The sequence below is a fragment of the Bos javanicus genome, chromosome 7 (assembly GCF_032452875.1).
Source record: "Bos javanicus breed banteng chromosome 7, ARS-OSU_banteng_1.0, whole genome shotgun sequence".
Taxonomy (NCBI): Eukaryota; Metazoa; Chordata; class Mammalia; order Artiodactyla; family Bovidae; genus Bos; species Bos javanicus.
Genome location: NC_083874.1, coordinates 79,663,154 through 79,682,148, shown reverse-complemented (window position 1 = coordinate 79,682,148; position 18,995 = coordinate 79,663,154). Strand labels below are relative to the sequence as shown.

The following is an 18,995-nucleotide window of genomic DNA, read 5'->3' as shown; positions in this document are numbered from 1 at the left end:
TCTTGCTCAGGCCTCAGGTTACAGGGGAAATTCAATGTAAAACTATTGGTTCCATCAACAAACACTGACCACCTACTATGTGCCTGGCCCTGCTCTGGGCAGTGGGGATCCAACAGTGAATCATATGGTCAAGGTTCCGGCCCTCCAGGCACAGGACACCGTCTTGGGGGAGTAAAATCCCAGGGAGTGACGAGGGCTATAAATGAAGAAGAGCAAACCAAGGACAATCCAAATGCCCTCAACAAGTGAACAGACACACTGATTACAGCATATCCATACAAGTGGAAGTCGACTCAGTAATAAAAGGGATCAGCCACAGACACACACAGGGCTTCCCTGGTGGCTCAGAGGGTTAAGAATCTGCCTGCAATGCAGGAGACATGGGTTCGATCTCTGGGTTGGGAAGATCCCCTGGAGAAGGGAACGGCAACCCACTCCAGTATTCCTCCCTGGAGAATCCCATGGACAGAGGAGCCTGAAGGGCTACAGTCCATGGGGTCGCAAGAGTCAGACACGACTGAGCGACTCTGACTTGACTTCACAGATACACACGACATGGATGAACCTCACCGACATTATGCAGAACGAGAGGCTAGACACAAAAGAGCACAGGGTACCGTGTCCATAAAACTCCAGTGAAGACAAATCCAACCTCGAGTGACAGGAAGTGGGTCAGTCGGGGGGAGGGATGAGGTAGGCACGGGGCCCAGGGAGCTCCTGAGGGGTGGTCACATTTTACATCATGACTGCGATGGCGCTCACGCAGTTTTCACATTTAGGGAACCAAACCATACATGTAGAACGTGGGCACTAGCAGCCAGTAAACAATAGCTAAATCAAGTTGATTGAAGCCAGATAAAGCAGAGCATGGGGATAAAGTATAAAGGCGTCTTAGATTCCCTTGTCAGAAAAGAGCTCACAGAGGGCATGGTGTTTAGGTACAGTCCTGACAAGAGGAAGGAAGGAACCATCTGCATATCAGGGAGGAACATTCCAGAATGAGGGAACAGCCAGTGCAAAGCTATGCATGAGACAGGATGACCTGGGTGTGACTAGGGGAGAGAAAGTGCATCAGTGTGGAGGAGGGTCTAGGGAGAGAGGATAAGACCAAAGATCCGAGGGCCTTAGGTACATCAGAGCCTGCTACAGACCAGCACAGCTGTCAGCGCTGGAGACACAGCAGGCAACCCCACCGTCTCTGCCCTCAGGGAGCTGGCACTCTAGAACAACCTCAGATTTTCCTTTTAGCGTGATGGGAGGCCGATGGAAGGTCTGCAGAGATGAACGCACTGATGAAGAGTTAAATAAGGTGAGACCAGCTGTTCTTTGTAATAAGAAGACAACTCCTCACCTGTGTTCATGGTGGTGGGCTCCCGAGGGCCCTCAGGGCTGGAAGGGGCTTTGGTGGGCTGCTGGGTGAGGATAAGCAGATGGTGGGTTCTGCCAAGCTCCCCTTACTAACCCCTCATCAAGCCTAAAACTGTGGTTTTCAAGTTTCCAAGGAGTATGATTTGAAAGTCTGCTATGGGATGGGAATCATGTAGGCAGAACAGAAAACAAATAGAAAAGGATCAATTATTACTGCTAAAGAAGACATCAGCATCATCATTATTCCTATGGTGAGATCCTAGCACCCCTCCATCTCAGGGGTGTTTCAGAGAGGGATCCCACTTCCACGAATAGACCTGCAGTGATAAGGCCAGGCCGGGGCAAGGCAGGGACAATGTATTCCTTGGTAGGTGGCCCTGCCAGGCCTGCTGCCTGGCAGCCACACAAGGGCCAGCACTGTCTTGCCCACCGCTGCAGCCCCTTGACACATAACACACAGCAGGTGCTCCATAAATGCTGGTGGAGTCCAGGGTTATGGCCTGAATGATGTATCTAGCTGAAGAGAGTGTCTGCTTGGGGGATCATTAACCCTCTCCCATGAAATTTTTGAGATGAGAGAGAAACAGTCGAAAACCATAAGCTTGATCTCCTATTTTTCAAGACTTCCCCTCAGTACATAAAAGCATGTGCTCCCAGTTTCAAGGGTAACTCCTAGCTTTGTGGTGTTTGGCCACTTTTTCCTTTTCTATAACACGGATGCCTAGTGGGGGCTGTGTGCATGGTTATAAGCCCGCAGTAACTCAACACAGGGTCACGGCCAGCAAACCTCCAGAGAGGCTGCCCTCCTTGGTTCCTCCTGGCCGTACAAGAGCCAGGTCTCAAAGGCAAAGCTATGTCCTTGTTGGTGAGTGACAGCTAAAGAAAAGTACAGTTTCGAAAAAGAAGACAGTCTTATGTGAAGCTTTAGCACAGCCCATACAGAAGGGGGATCTTCGCTGCCCTCGGCTTGGAATGGTCTTTCCCTCTCTTCCCTTTTTCTTTCTTTGCTTGACTCACCTTCTAACAGTCAGCTTGGGTAGAATCTCCTTCAGGAAGCTTCCCTAAAATCCTGCACAGGTTTGAACTAGTAGCCAATTTTATGCTCTTAAACCTCCTATACCCAACTCTTCAGGAATGGTAATAGCTAAAATTTGATGATCATGCAAGCAATAGGAACAAACTCCATAAATGATACACGGCACCGACTTCAAGAAATGTACAGCACAACAGTGCTAGCAGGATGCACGCTGTCCACCTGTGGAAAGGTGGGCTTGGGTTGGACATGGCTGGATGTGCTGGGCAACGTGCCCCAGGAAAGGCACCCCAATCCCCTACCACTGCATACATTTATAAGAGGATTGAGAGGAGACAGGAATCACCTGACCGAGTTGGCAGACCCTAATCTTTGCAGTCTGGATTAGAGTCTTGAGGGAGATCAACGAAAACTCAAGTTTGCAAACCAGCACTGGTTTCTGCCAGAGGCCTTGCCATCCTGCCTGGAGAGACCTCTGGTTGCTAGGTTACCTGCAAGAGAGTGGTAAGGGCTCTGGACCAGTCAGACTGATCGATTGATCTCCATGGGGTGCTCACTCTTTCCTGGGCATTATCTCATTTATTTTCTCAACAACCCGACGAGGTACAGTCCTCATTTTACGGATGGTGAAGCTGAATCTAGAGAGTTTCATCCACAAACTTCCAGCTACTACAGAGGGGAGATAAGATTCCAACCTAGACCAAGCCTATTCTGGAACATCAGTTCTAATCTTCTGCCTGGTACTTCATCTCACAACTCTCCCTGCACGATGATGCCATTGTTACTTGCCTTGTCAGGTCCCTATCTTTTTAAATGCCTTTCATCTCTGCATTCACTACAAAGACCTGCAGTGAATATCTGTTGAGCACATGATTGGATTGATTTCATATTTTGTCTTCCCACAAGGTAATGCCCTCATTGTGCTGCCTTATGATCCAACCTGAAGACCAAGCCAGCCACAGCGTAGGGATTAAGTTCAATGAAACTGACGGACATCTCTAGGCCATGCCAAGATGCGCTGACGCTCTACCATGGGGCCAGAACAATGGAGGTTTTACCTCTTAGTGCCTTGCTGATGTGATTTCTTATTTACTGCACATTCCCATCTAATTGTCTTTAGCCAATGGTTTCTCAGGAATGTCACATTTGGCTCTTTGCCCTCCTAAGATCAAGAGGAGGGTCTCATGCAGGCTGCGTGTGAAAATAAATTAAATGTATCACTGAGGAGAGGGAGCAAACTGGGAACATGTCCAGTCACAAAACGCCTTCTCAAGTGGGAAAGAGGCACAGTCACGGGCACTGGTGGCTTGTCTCCAAACTGGCCTGACCCTTTTGCCAGGCAGCACTGTGACCTTAAAAAGCAGAGACATTCCTTTGCTGACAAAGGTCCGTCTAGTCAAAGCTATGATTTTTCCAGCAGTCATGTATGGATGTCAGAGTTGGACTATAAAGAAAGCTGAGTGCTGAAGAATTTATGCTTTTGAACTGTGGTGTTGGAGAAGACTCTTGAGAGTCCCGTGGACAGCAAGATCAAAATAGTCAATCCTAAAGGAAATCAGTCCTGAATATTCTTTGGGAGGACTGATGCTGAAGCTGAAGCTCCAATACTTTGGCTACCTGACTCATTGGAAAAGACCCTGATGCTGGGAAAGATTGAGGGCAGGAGGAGAAGGGGATGACAGAGGATGAGCTGGTTGGATGGCATCACCGACTCCATGGACATGAGTTTGGGTAAACTCTGGGAGTTGGTGATAGACAGGGAGGCCTGGCGTACTGCAGTCCATGAGGTCACAAAGAGTCGTACAAGACTGAGCAACTGAACTGACTGACTGTGATTTTAGGCAAGTTACTTAACTGAGTCTCTGCTCTCTAATCCCTAAAATAAGAATAGTAAAATTTCCTGCCTCTAGGGGTCATTGTGAGTCTGGTCTACCTCACAGTAAGCACTGGATCAGTATCAGCTATTTTTATTTTTTTTCACTTTACAATATTGTATTGGTTTTGCCATACATCAACATGAATCTGCCATGGGTATACACGTGTTCCCCATCCTGAACCCCTCTCCCACCTTCCTCCCTGTACCATCCCTCTGGGTCATCCCAGTGCACCAGCCCCAAGCATCCTGTACCCTGCATCGAACCTGGACCGGCGATTCGTTTCTTATATGATATTATACATGTTTTAATGCCATTCTCCCAAATCATCCCACCCTTTCCCTCTCCCACAGAGTCCAAAAGACTGTTCTATACATCTGTGTCTCTTTTGCTGTCTTGCATACAGGGTTATCGTTACCATCTTTCTAAATTCCATATATTTGTGTTAGTATACTGTACTGGTGTTTTTCTTTCTGGCTTACTTCACTCTGTATAATCGGCTCCAGTTTCATCCACCTCATTAGAACTGATTCAAATGTATTCTTTTTGATGGCTGAGTAATACTCCATTGTGTATATGTACCACAGCTTTCTTATCCATTCGTCTGCTGATGGACATCTAGGTTGCTTCCATGTCCTGGCTATTATAAACAGTGCTGCGATGAACACTGGGGTACACGTAGTATCAGCTATTCTTATGGCTATTTCTATTGTTAGAAAAGCAGCAATTCCACTCTTGAGAATTCATATAAGGAAACTATTAAAAACCAAATGAACGTATGCCTGTGAAGATATTTACTGTAGAATGAATACAATGTTGAAGAAGGGAGCTTGGTTAAAAACTTTTAAAGTCTAGAATGAGCTATTTTTGAGGCATTTAGAATGAGTTTATGGAACAATATTCAGATATAGAAAGATGTTTCCTACTTATCATTATGCAAAATATCAGGGTAAAAACAGTATGTATGACAAGACTCAAATTTGTAAAAATGATTACTGTATGTGAACAGAAGATATACTAAAAATATACTAAAAATCTTAATGTTTTCTGTTTTTCCTATCATTATATATTGCTCTTAAATAAAAGTTATCTTTTAATAAAACTGTTGGGATTTGTTTTGCTTTGCTTGTTTTGTTTGCATTTTGGATGCTTTGAAAAACATAATAGCTGATATCATTTCTTTGTGCCAACACAGTGGTAAATGCTTTATAAAGATTACCCCATTTACATCTCACAACAAAGCTATGAATGTGTAATATTATTATCTTCATCTTACAGATGAAGTAACCAAGGTGCAGAGAGGCTGAGGGACTTGCCCAAGGTTGCACAGCTTGCAAATGCTGGATCTGGCCGTCTGGCCTGGTTTGAACCCTTGTCCCATGCTCGTCTGTGTCTGGAACAGTTGCATAGGCATTCCACAGAATGTCTACTTAAACTTTATTTTTATTTGTGTATTTATATATTTAAAAAATCATATTTAAATACCCACCCTGACTCGACATACACAATAAGATCAAGTTCATCTGAGCGTATTTGGAAATAATAAAAGGTCACTTAAAATGGATGCTCTGAACAAATGGGAAAATGACTGATCTGGAATTTACCTTGAACAGTAAAACTGCAACTATGAAAGTAGTTTTATCTCATATTTAGGAATGTTCAGGTTATGTTTGCCACTACACTCTAATTATTAGAATGAACACTGAGCTTTCCTGTATACACAAACATGTGACAACCAACATTTCATTGTCTCTCCGCTATACTGACTGCAAAATGCACCCTGTTTTCAGAGATGTCAAAAGATGAGCATCGTGAGCATCTCAAAATTGATAAACTATCTGAGAACAATGCAGCTTCACTGTAGCCTGACTGGCAGGCACCACACAAACAAATGCAAACATATTGGGTGTCTTCATCAAATCTTAAAGGACCCCTCTTCACGTTATTACAACCGCCTTCTTGGAAGTGCCGATCGTGTCACTTTCCTTGTTACTTCTCTCTGCCACGGTAGTTAACTGTGCTACCTTGGCCGGATTCACGTTGACCAAGTCCCCCGGCACTCAGAAGCAGATCTCCAACATCACTTCCTCTGATTTAATGAGTTTCTTGTCTTGGGCTTGAGTTGTAATTTTACTCTGTCAACGAATTCATTGACATTGTACTGCAGGATGCCCCTGGAAATGACGGCCAGCAGCATTAATTTTCTCTGGCAGGAGGGAAAGGGGGTGCCTGTCTGCTGTGTCCAGTACACACCAGCTTTGAGACCCTAAACTCTGCCTCAGTTCTTTCCTCTGTAAAATGGGGCTGCTCCTAATAGTGCCTCAATAATAGGTTTGTTGTGAAGATAAAATAATTTATATGAAACACTGTAGCCCTCAAATAATGCTATCATTATAATGCATGTTAAATGGCAGGGGGGAATCTCTGAGTGGGGAACATTTTTAAAAGAGATCAGATAATTAAGTTATTTTTTCCTTCTAACAACTTTGGCTTCCCTACAGACAACTGTACTGAGAGGGGCTTCAATGAACATTTCTCAAGTCAATTAATTCTTGTGAAGAGTTTGGAATAAAGCTTTTCTGAATATCTCTGAACACAGATTTGACCTTCTGTTACTCTGTCCTTCATCAAGAAACTTCAAGATCTGCACTGGGCTTTCTTTGAAGCCACCTGATGTGTGTCTGCTCAGAAACAGTTGTATAAGGAACTCCACTGGAGATCCTGTTCAACCAAATGCCAGGCGGAGCAGAGACGCAAGTTAATGTCAGGATGTTAAACCAGGAATGCAATTTCAAGTCAACATGTAGCAGCACCCCTATGTTAGAAATAGCCACACTATTTCTAACAGCCAAGATACAGAAGCAACCTAAGTGTCCATCAAGAGATGAATGGATCAATATATGGTGCGCATGTATATATGTGTGTGTGTGTGTGTGTGTGTGTGTATACTTTGATAGATATATACATACATATATACACAATGGAATACTACTCAGCCATAAAAAGAAGGAAATTTTGCCATTTGCAGCAACACAGATGGACATAGAGGGCATTATGTGAAATGAAATAAGTCAGACAAAGAAAGACAAATACTGCATGATATCACTTGTATGTGGAATCTAAAAACCACAACAAACTCGTGAATGTAACAAAAAAGCAGCAGAGTCATAGATGAGAGAACAAACTGGTAGTCACCAGTGGGGAGAGCGGAGGGAGGATGGGAAATACAGGAGCAGAAGACTAAGAGGTGCTATCTATTACATAGAAAATAAGCGACAAGGATGTACTGTAAAACGTGAGGAATACAGCCAATATTTTATAATACCTAGCAATACAGTACAATCTTTAAAAATTGTGAATCACTATACCATACACTTGTAACTTACATAAAACTGTATACCAATTATATTTCAATTTAAAAAAAGAACATGTCGCATGTTCCAAACAGTGTTGGTTTTTTTTTTTAAATAGTTTCACAACTTAAGTTTGGGGTACAACCTTTCTGTATCTGAGGCAAGAGATGTGAATAGTTAGATATTTTACGTTATTTAACCTTGAAATGATTATTTTCTATTGCTCTTCTTTCAATGGATCAATTTAGTTGAAGACTATCCAGAGCCTGTAAGGGAAATGATGGAAAAATACAGTTGCTCTTTGCAACTACTTATATACATTCACTGTGATTTTTCTCAAAACTGTGCAAACAAAACAAAGTACATAAAAAAGTTGAATCCTGAGAATGATACAAGATTAGAGTCATCATCTATAACCTCTTAATGCTTGTTTTACTCGAAATAGACTCAAGTTTGTCACAGACCCACTTTTCCTAAAGAGACAGAGATTGCTAAAATTAAGAAAAGGATAAAGAACACGCTGACAGACTGCCCATATTTCAACCCCTGGAATGGACGTTAACACTGTCACATTTACTTTCAGCCATTGTGTGGGTACACGCATGCGTGTGTGCCTCGCACATGGGGAAGGGTTCGCCTTACCTTTAACGTTTTATTATGGATAAAAAAATACTCTTTAAATCTAATTCTCAGTCCTTTTTTCCTCACCTATTCCTACAGGTGACCAACCTTATGAATTTAGTTTCTCTGTTGGTGTTTCTATCTCTATGTACAATATATATATATAGTTACACATACAAACAGGTATACAGAGATTAAAACACATATAAGAAACACATATAAGAAACATATGCACACAGATTAAAACATTACAATAATAAATATGGATTTGAATTATAAACCATACTTATGCTAATAAAACTGTCACAACCTGTTTTATATATGGAGTTCTAATAAGATTCCACTTTAAGATAAAGGCCATTGCCTAGAAAACTTGAAACTCTTGAATTACGGTACCTCTGAGATTTTGCTCAGTCAAAATACGTGTCTTGGTACCACCCCCTCTTACTCATTTCTGCTTTCTCTGTTTCTGTCTTTCTCCCTGAGTTCCATGTACTCAAATCAATGCCTTTTTGGAAAAATATTCAATGTGCCCTCCTCATACACCTTCCTCAAAACCAGGTCCTTTGTAAAACTCAAGAATCTCCTGAGATTTCTCCTGACTGGTGACTGCCCAGGAGGATACTCATTGATTTAAATGGCAGTTTCCATTCCTGTAGGACAGTTTTATTAGATAATCGGAAGGGGTCTCCTGAGAAAAACCTTTCCAAAAGCACTTTTAGTACAATACAGAAGAAACCAAGGTTCTCTTGGTTTCACAAACTCTTTCTCTATACCTCAAGTTCTTTTGGAGAGGAAGGGTATGTAAAACATGTCTGTAAAAATATGTCCCTTCCTAAAATGAAATTAAAATGCCCACTACTAGGCATATACCCTGAGGAAACCAAAATTGAAAAAGACAAATGTATTCCAATGTTCATTGCAGCACTATTTACAATAGCTAGAACATGGAAGCAACCTAGACGTCCTTCAACAGAAGAATGATAAAGAAGCTATGGTACATTTACAATGGAATACTACTCAGCCATGAAAAGGAGCACATTTGAATCAGTTCTAATGAGGTGAATGAACCTAGAGCCTATTATACAGAGTGAAGTTAAGTCAGAAAGACAAAAACAATATCATATACTAACACATATATATGGACTCTTCAAAGATGGTACTGATGAAATTATTTGTGGGGCAGCAATGAGACACAGACATAGAGAACAGACTTATGGACACAGGGTAGAAGGAGGAAGGACAGGGTGGGATTTATGGAGAGAGTAATATGGAAACCTACATTACCATATGTAAAATAGATAGCCAATGGGAAATTGCTGTGTGACCCAAGGAACTCAAACTGGGGCTCTGTAACAACCCAGAGGGGTGGGATGCGGGGGGGAATGGGAGGGAGGTTCAAGAGGGAGGGGATATATATATACCTATGGCTGATTCATGTTGATGTTTGGCAGAAACCAACATGATTTTGTAAAGCAATTATCCTTCAATTAAAAAACAATGCAACGTGGTGATTATGCAAGCTGACAGCCAAGCCTGGTATGGGGAGGGGTCCCCATGAGATCACCGAACACAGTTCTGCAGGATGAGTGAGGTCCAGGGAGAGCTCATGTGACTGAGCAATGGGCACTGGACAGGAGCACAGCGACAGAAGCAGGCTGCTCAGAACACGCGGGCATTCCAGGGACCCAGGGATGCGGTTAGTTACATCTCTAATGAAACTATGTACAGCTGACTTGCTTGGACAAGAGAGAAGAGGACAGGACAGAGAGAATTAATTTTCAAATAAGGCTCTGAACTGGAGAGGGATAAACTGAGCTGGGAAAAAGCTAACACCACTCATCACCATCTATAAATTTGCCTTTAAAAAATGTCATTTAGGAGAATTCTGCTGATGAGGACAAACAGGAATGTTTGCTCAGCTCATTTGCTCTTGGTCTGTACATGCTTAATCTGCCGTATTTGCACTTATTTGGTATGATCATGGGGCAATATGTGGTCTCTTAAATAGTTCCTTTCTATTGTTCAATAAATGTGTGGATAGTTTTGCTTCCCACCCCACAGACACATCTTAGGGTAAAGCGCTGGGGCTGACAGCGTCTGCTTCTATCTTAGCATCATTTAATCCTCACGACTTCCTTCTAATAAACCCTTATACCTGGAGCTGGAAGTCCACCCTACACTTTCAAGTTGCCACTGGAAGTGACTGGACTCATGGCTCCATCAGTCTGAGTGATGAAATAGGCATTTTTGAGATTTGCTAAATAGGATTGTGAAGAAGGTGAAGTCCCAGCAGGGCTCCCCAGCAATAACTGCATCTTGTTGACTCCGGTTATCATGTACCTAATTTGCCGATTACTGACTTGTTCTCATGCAGGATTTTTACTTGGCTTGACATATTGGTAGCAATCAGTGATGAACTGTCAAGCAAACCTGCTCCCTGCCTTAACAACCCAAGAGTCTCACTTGCATCAATAGCTTCTGAGATCTCCTTTGATTCCCAGTACTGCTGCCAGGTCAGATGATGATGACGACTTTTAAGTCTCGTCGGCTTCCTTTCTAAAACTGGGGTCAAGCAAACCCGACACGGTTGGTAGGATTTCAAATACTTGGCAAGATGGACTAGGCTACCTTACACACACTAGCCCCATAAGAACTTGAGCTGGTAGGTTGAGAGTGGCTTCGACTGACTCTTTTTTTTTTTTTCTCTTTGTGCCTAGGTATTTAAAAAAAAATGAAATTCAGGGTATGAAAATGCTGCATTTAAAAGACAATATAATACCTATCTTTCAAATGGACAAATTAAACAATGATAATATTCAGTTTATACAGGAGTTAAAGTAAATAGAACGAACACTTACACACTGCCGCTGGTGGTAGGAGAGTATAGTGTGTGCATGTGTGTGCGTGTGTGTGTGTGTGTGCATTTAGTTGTTCAGTTGTGTCCAACTCTTTGCAACCCCACATACTGTAGCCCACCAGGTTCTTCTGTCCTTGGGATTTTCCAGGCAAGAATACTGGGGTGGGTTGCCATTTCCTTCTCTAGGGGCATGGAGGGTAACTGGTATAAGCTTTCAGAAGGACAATTTGGCAATTCATATAAAATCCTTAAGAGTTGCTTTCAGGAAAAGAATTAAGGGTGCACACAAAGACTAACCTTGAGGACCGGTCTCCCAAAGTTTTACTGTAAGTCTTAAGGGCCTTTCATTGGGATATCTGGTGCCCCGCCACCCAGGAACACCAGAGGACTGTAATTCCTGCTCCACAGAAGTTAGGATCTGACTTGCTTTTGGTCCATAGGTGAAGGGCTTAAATGATATGTGATGCTTGCAAGCAGAAGACTTTAGGGATTAGTGCATAATTCACCCATCTTCTCTTTCCTTTGCAATAGAGTACTAGTCATGTTCCTGACAGTGGAAGCTCCACAGTTCCCTGTCCTTGAGTGAGACTGATACTGAGTAAAGTCCAATGTTACCTGAAATGAACACGTGAAGTAGGGTTTCCCACCTCAGCACTTTTGCCCTTTGGAGCTGGTTGTTGTGGAGGGTTCTCCTGTGTGTGTTTAGCAGCATCTCTAGCTGCCACTACCTGCTGGAGTAACCTCTTCTTAGAGCAAAACCAAAAATATCTCCAGACACTGCAAAATGTCTCTGGGTGGGGGCGGGGGCAGTGGGCAGAACTGGCCCAGGTCGAGAGCCACTGATATAAACAACAGATAGCCTCTGTGGTTTTAAACCATTCAAATTCTGAGTTTTTTTTTTTTTTTTTAACTGCAACTGATTTGCTTTATTACAGCAAAAACTCTGTATAAATATTTAGCAAAAGGGGACTGCTTCCAATTATGGGTGTTTTTACTTTCCTTTTGTTCTTCTGTGCTGTAGAAATTTTTTTGTAATGAAAACAATTTGTCCTTTGATAAGAAGAAAAAAATGAGCCAATTAATTTTACTTTAAAAACCTATATTTACACAATTGCTTATTGATAGACAGTATTGGCTAGGGACACGCAGGATTTCTAAGTACGATGAGACACTTGTGTACCATATTTTTATATTGTATTTCTATTTACAAAGTGTTTTCTCATCTTACCTTTGCGGGGGGAGGTGTAACTACAGTAACATTGGGAGATGTAACAACAGCACCAGGTAGACAAGGAAACTGAGGCTCAGAGAGATTAACGTGCATGTCTGGGGACACCTGGTTAATACACAGCAGGGTCTTCATCCTCAGCTTTCTTGCTAATTCCAGTACTTTCTCCTCTATGCCACGCTGCCTCTGCATTTCTGTAGAAAGCCACTTTCAAAAAGTCAGCTGGGACAGACTCTGATTCTTTGGGAAATTTAAACAGGTAAGAAAGGATTCTCCTCTGTATTTAATATCCTTGGACAAGGATACTAAACCTTGTAGGCACTTGGTCAGAGCGCGATCCTCAATAAAATTTAAGCAGAGCCGTTTTGTGCAATGCAGCCGAGAGACTTTCACATTCCTCCCCCTCCCCACTTCTTTCTCTTTCTCTCTTTTCAGCTCAAATGAGTCACCTTGGCTAGTCTGCCAATCCCCATAGAACTTATGTTCCTTGATAGAATATGCCAATAGAAATGAGAAATTCTATAATGGTTTGAGATGTGAGTTAGTTGCCTATCCCTGCGTGGGGCTAAGCTCCGTCTCCTCCAGGAAATGTAACTCGTCAAATGGACATGAGTGCTCGTAATAACAGCGAATGAATGTGAAGATGCGTGGGGAATCGGTTTCCCCCCTCTTTCTTTTTTTTTTTTTCAAAGAAGCGCCCCTGCATTGTAGCTGTCTCGTGCATTTCCAAGCATCTGCACCACGGCTCGCTTACCTGACCCTCCAAGTCAAGCTCAACTCCCAGACTGGCAGCTGGACTGCAACCCTCGGTGCACATCAGCCCAGACCTATTCATTTCTCTTCTCGAGAAATGGGATGGGGCTGTCCCTGGAGTGGAGCTATTTTGAGAGAACGATCACTAGAACAATCACTGGCTTGGCAGGAGATGGACAGCATGGTGCAGCCACAAAAGGAGAGACACTGTCATGGAGGGTCTGAGTCCTGAATGTCAGAACAGCGGGGAACCCGGGTAGATCATGTTCCTGCCTGCTGTCCACTATCAGTCAGTTTCAGAGAGTTACCGACTTGACTTGCCATGATCGCTGGCTTTTCCATGATTCTGACTGCTCAGAGCATGCAAGCGGAGGGGGACAGCAGTGCTTCAGAACAAGGTCAAAAGGGGACATTTTCCCCCGCCAGTAAATCTCCTGGTGTCCAAAGGGCTAAGAGGAAAGTTATGCTCAGCTGTGCCCAGAGGCAAGTTCCTACTTACTTGAATAATGCCAGCAAGCAGATTTCACTGCTGTCAATCTTTCATTATGCTACTGTAGAAACGGTGGTGTCTGAAGGTCAGGGAGAGTCTCTAACACTTTGCATAACTTCCCAGACCGGCTCCCTGCTCCTGGCAGGAAGTTACAGAAATGCCTTGGGGACTCCTCTTAGCTGAATTCCTCTCTTTCTTTTAAGGGAATCTCTCTGAAGGACAGGTGTGATTTTTGTATTACGAGTTTTGCTTGGTTGCATGCATGCTGCATGCTAAGTCGTTTCAGTCGTGTTCGACTCTGTGCGACCCTATGGACAGCAGCCCGACAGGCTCCTCCATCCACAGGGTTCTCCAGGCAAGAACACTGGAGTGGGTTGCCATTTCTTTCTCTTAGGGGCTATGCTAACTCAACTCTGGATAATCAGCACCTAGACCAATAGATACTTTTCTGGATCGACGGATGGTGGAGGACTTATTGATTACCATTTTACATATTGGTCCCTATAGCACGGGCCGTATACGGTGTTAAAAACCTACACAGTCCTCCATGCTCAGAAAAGAAAGTCCTTTTAGTCCCTTATATCGATTGTCTCAGGCTGTAAAGATGGGACTGCAAATAAATTTCATCTTGTGAGCCAACACTGGTCAATTGGTGGTGGCTGCCTCGAGGGCTCTCTTGGGGCATCTGTGCACGGAGTTTCGTGAGGAAAAAGTGCAGTCGTCGATTAGCAATGTCTGCTATAAGCTGAACACAAAGAGATGGTGGCCTGCTTTGCATTTGCCAATGGGTTTAAAGCTTTATATTCTTCCACTGAATTTTCTGGATGAATACCTCTCCAACACATGTTTTAAAAAGCTAGCTTTGACTGGATATAAAGGGTGGTTAAGAGTGTTTTTCCCTCCACTGGTGTATTTTCCTAATGGACTTCTTTATATACTTTCTGGATTTGAAAGCAAGTGAGGCAGGAAACACTACTTGGGTTTCCTTAGGATACACAAATCTTACTGGAAAAGCAAACCAAACTAGATGAGGGTTAATGTATCCCAAGTGGGATGCTTAAGAAAATCTCTACCAGGAGGGATGAGAAGAAAAATAATGAAATCCATAATATAATCCAATCTCTTCATTTCCAATGCAAGGAATAATCTCACTTTTGCAGTGTCAAGCACTTCCCAAGGAACTCAGTACAACAAGAACAGGGAAGCCATAGAAAAGTGTTTGCTGAATTTTGGTTAAAGTTACATCACTCCTGTCAAACACAGTGGGCTGTCTCCTAGGGATGCTTTAACAAATAACCCAAATCCCTGAACAAAAAGTACCCAACGATTAGTAAAGGTCTAGTCGGGATAAGCTAATTACATCAGGTAGGGAAGTAACCAATTTTTTTTTCTTTTTTTTGAGAAATAGTTTCCATAACATAAATTTCACCATTTACAGTTTGGCAATTTTTAGTATATTCACTGTGTTGTACAACTATCACTGCTATCTAATTTCAGAGCACTTACATAACCCAGAAAAGACAGCCCATAGCTATTAGCTGCTAAGTCTGCTAAGTCGCTTCAGTTGTGTCTGACTCTGTGTGACCCCATAGACAGCAGCCCCACGAGGCTACCGTCCCTGGGATTCTCCAGGCAAGAACACTGGAGTGGGTTGCCATTTCCTTCTCCAATGCATGAAAGTGAAAAGTGAAAGTGAAGTCGCTCAGTCATGTCTGACTCTTAGCGACCCCATGGACTGCAGCCTACCGGGCTCCTCCGTCCATGGGATTTTCCAGGCAAGACTACTAGAGTGGGTCCCCAGTGCTATTAGCAGTCAGTCCCAATTCCCTCCTCCCTCACCCTTGGCAATCACTAATCTCCTTTCTGTCATGACCCCCATGGACTGTAGCCAACCAGGCTCCTCCGTCCATGGGGTTTTCCAGGCAAGAGTACTGGAGTGGGTTGCCATTTCCTTCTCCTTTTGTTTCTATAGATTTTCCAGACAACATAAATAGAGTCATATGGCGGTGATCAAAACCATCCCCAAGAAAGAGAAATGCAAGTATGCAAAATTATAGTCTGGGGAGGCTTAACAAATAGCTGAGAAAAGAAGAGAAGTGAAAGAGAAAAGGAAAGATATACCCATTTAAATGCAGAGTTCCAAGAAGAGCAAGAAGTGATAAGAAAGACTTGTTAAGTGAACAGTGCAAAGAAATAAGGAAAATAATAGAATGAGAAAGACTAGAGATCTCTTTAAGAAAATTAGAGAAACCAAGGGAAAATTTCATGCAAAGATGGGCACAATAAAGGACAGAAATGGTATCGACCTAACAGCAGAATATATTAAGAGGTAGCAAGAATACACAGAACTGTACAAAAAAGCTCTTAATGATTCAGATAACCACAATGGTGTGGTCACTCACCTGGAGTGTGAAGTCTAGTGGGCTTTAGGAAGCATCACTATGAACAAAGCTAGTGGAGGTGATGGAATTTCAGCTGAGCTATTTCAAATCCTAAAAGATGAAGCTGTGAAAGTGCTGTACTCTACTGAGCAAGTTTGGAAAACTCAGCAGTGGCCTGAGGACTAGAAAAGGTTAGTTTCCATTTCAATCTTAAAGGACAGTGCCAGAGAATATTTAAATACTGCACAACTGTGCTCATTTCACATGCTAGCAAGATAGGGCTCAAAATCCTTCAAGCTAGGCTTCAATAGTATGTAAACCAAGAACTTCCAGATGTACAAGCTGGATTTAGAAAAGGCAGAAGAACCAGAGATCAAACTGCCAACATCTGTTGGATCACAGAAAAAGTAGGAGAATTCCAGAAAAACATCTACTTCTGCTTCATTGACTCATAGTCAATGACTGTGTGGATCACGACAAACTGTAGAAAATTCTTAAAGAGGTGGCAATAACAGACCACCTTACTTGCCTCCTGAGAAACTTGTATGCAGGTCAAGAAGTAACAGGTAGAACCGGACATGGAACAACGGGCTGGTTCAAAACTGTGAAAGGAGTACGTCAAGGCTGTATATTGCCACCCTGCTTATTTAATTTATATGCAGAGTACCTCATATGTACTGGGCTGGATGAAGCACAAGCTGGAATCAAGATTGCGGGGAGAAATATCAATAACCTCAGATATGGAGATGACACCACCCTAGTGGCAGAAAGTGAAGAGGAACTAAAAGAGCCTCTTGATGAAGGTGAAAGAGGAGAGTGAAAACGCTAGCCTAAAACTCAACATTCAAAAAACGAAGATCATGGCATCCGGTCCCATCACCTCATGGCAAATAGATGGGGAAACAATGAAAACAACGACAGACTTTATTTTCTTGGGCTCCAAAATCACTGCAGATGGTGACTGCAGCCATGAAATTAAAAGACGGTTGCTCCTTGGAAGAAAAGCTATGACAAACCTAGACAATATATTAAAAAACACAGACATCACTTTGCCTACAAAAGTCCATCTAGTTAAAGCTATGGTTTTTCCAGTATTCATGTATGGATGTGAGAGTTGGACCATAAAGAAGGCTGAGCACCGAAAAATTGATGCCTTCGAACTGCAGCGCTAAAGAATACTCTTGAGAGTCCCTTTGACTGCAAGGAGATCAAGCCAGTCAATTCTAAAGGAAATCAACTCTGAATACTCATCAGAAGGACTGATGCTGAAGCTCCAATACTTTGCCCACGTGATGCAAAGAGCCAGATCATTGGAAAAGACCCTGATGCTGGCTACGATTGAGGGCAGGAGGAAAAGGGGGTGACAGAAGATGAGATGGTTGGATGGTATCACTGACTCAATGGGCATGAGTTTGGGCAGACTCTGGGAGATAGCGGACAGGGAAGCCTGAAGTCCTACAGTCCATGGGGTAGCAAAGAGTCAGACACGACTGAACAACTGAACAACAAATATGCTGTGTAACCTTTTGTATCTGGCTTCTTTCACTTAACAAAACATTTTCAAGATTCATCCGTGTAAGAATATTTTATTCTTATTTAAAAAATTTTCATCCCCTTTTATGTTTTAATCATACACCATGGTATGGAGAGATTACATTTTGTTTCTCCATTCACCGATTGGTAGACATTTGGATCATTTCCACTTATGAGCTATTATGAATAAATGCTGCTATGAACATTTATGTATATTTTTAAATGAGAAAGTTTTTCAGTTCTCTGTAGGAATATATCTAGTAATGGAATTGCTGGGTCATACTGTAATTCTTTAACTTTTTGAAGAACTATTGAATTCCTTCCACAGTGGCTCTACATTTTACATTTCCACAAATCATGTATGAGGGTTCCAATTTTTCCACATCTCCACCAATACTTGTTACTGTCCGTCCTTTCGTTATAGCTGCCTCAGTGGGTGCTCAGTGGTATTTTTTAAACTCATGGTGTATCAAGCATGGTCCTACCTGGGCATGAGACGGTGGAAGTCCTCTTCTTATGTAAACACCAAAGAGAGCGTCCTTCCCAAGGGAGATGTTGAACTTTAAGAACTGCGGTTGACTGATGTGAATCTGCGATCTCCAAAACACGCCTGGTGGGACTTCTTGGGTCACCCGCCGACCAACTTCTGCTTCACCACTGTCTATGCTGCTGTTCTTCAAGGACCAGGGCACTGGAAAATAGGAATTGACATCAAGTCGGTGACATGCGTACCCATTATTTGGCTCTACATTTCCAACTGATTACATGCTAGGATTTAAAAATATATATATAAAGATGAAATTCATGGCAAGTTTCTCTTCAGGTCACAGCTTAAAACATTTAGATTTTGGGGACTTCCCTGGTCACCTGGTGGTTAAGAATCTGCCTGCCAATGCAAGGGACACAGATTTGATCCCTGGTCCAGGAGGATCCCGCTCACTGTGGAGCCCTGAGCCTGTGAGCCACAACTACTGAGCCCACGTGCTGCAACCACTGAAGCCTGCGGCCCCTGAACCTGTTTTCTGCAGCGAGAGAAGCCACCGCGATGTAAAGCCCGAGCACCACAGAGAGTAGCCCCTGCTCAAGATGACCACAGAAAGCCTGCGCACGACAACAAAGAACAGGGCAGACGAAAACCAAAACAAACCATCTCGGTTTTAAATAAGAAACACAGAAACGCGTACCCCAGGGCATCCGAAACATTGGCACAATGCTTCCTGAACTTCTGTGACTGTTCGTTACTGATCAACTATCGTAAGAGTTACAGTCTGACAAGTACATGTAAAGCTTCCAGCACCCCAAATGTGACTGGGATGTTAAATCATCAGCAGGAGAGCGGAGAGTGATGTTAATTTGGCATGAAATGTAATTCGTGCAGCCTTTAATTATTCTTTCCAGCCACAAACAAGTCCAATATACTCTGACATTCTCATAAATTAAAAAAGAAAAAAAAAGAGACCTCGGTGAATAAAAATCGTCCAAAGTAAATAAAATAACTGAA

At 42.8% G+C, this 18,995-nt stretch overlaps 1 protein-coding gene across 3 annotated transcripts in view; it reads right to left on the bottom strand.

Annotated features, from left to right (window-relative positions):
* LOC133251611 (teneurin-2) overlaps positions 1-18,995 on the bottom strand; it is a 764,810-nt gene that overhangs the window by 211,978 nt on the left and 533,837 nt on the right. For all 3 annotated transcript variants that reach the window (XM_061424270.1, XM_061424271.1, XM_061424273.1), the window contains one exon: positions 17,980-18,185. In XM_061424270.1, the coding sequence (XP_061280254.1) occupies positions 17,980-18,185 (206 nt within the window). The remainder of the gene's footprint in view (positions 1-17,979; positions 18,186-18,995) is intronic.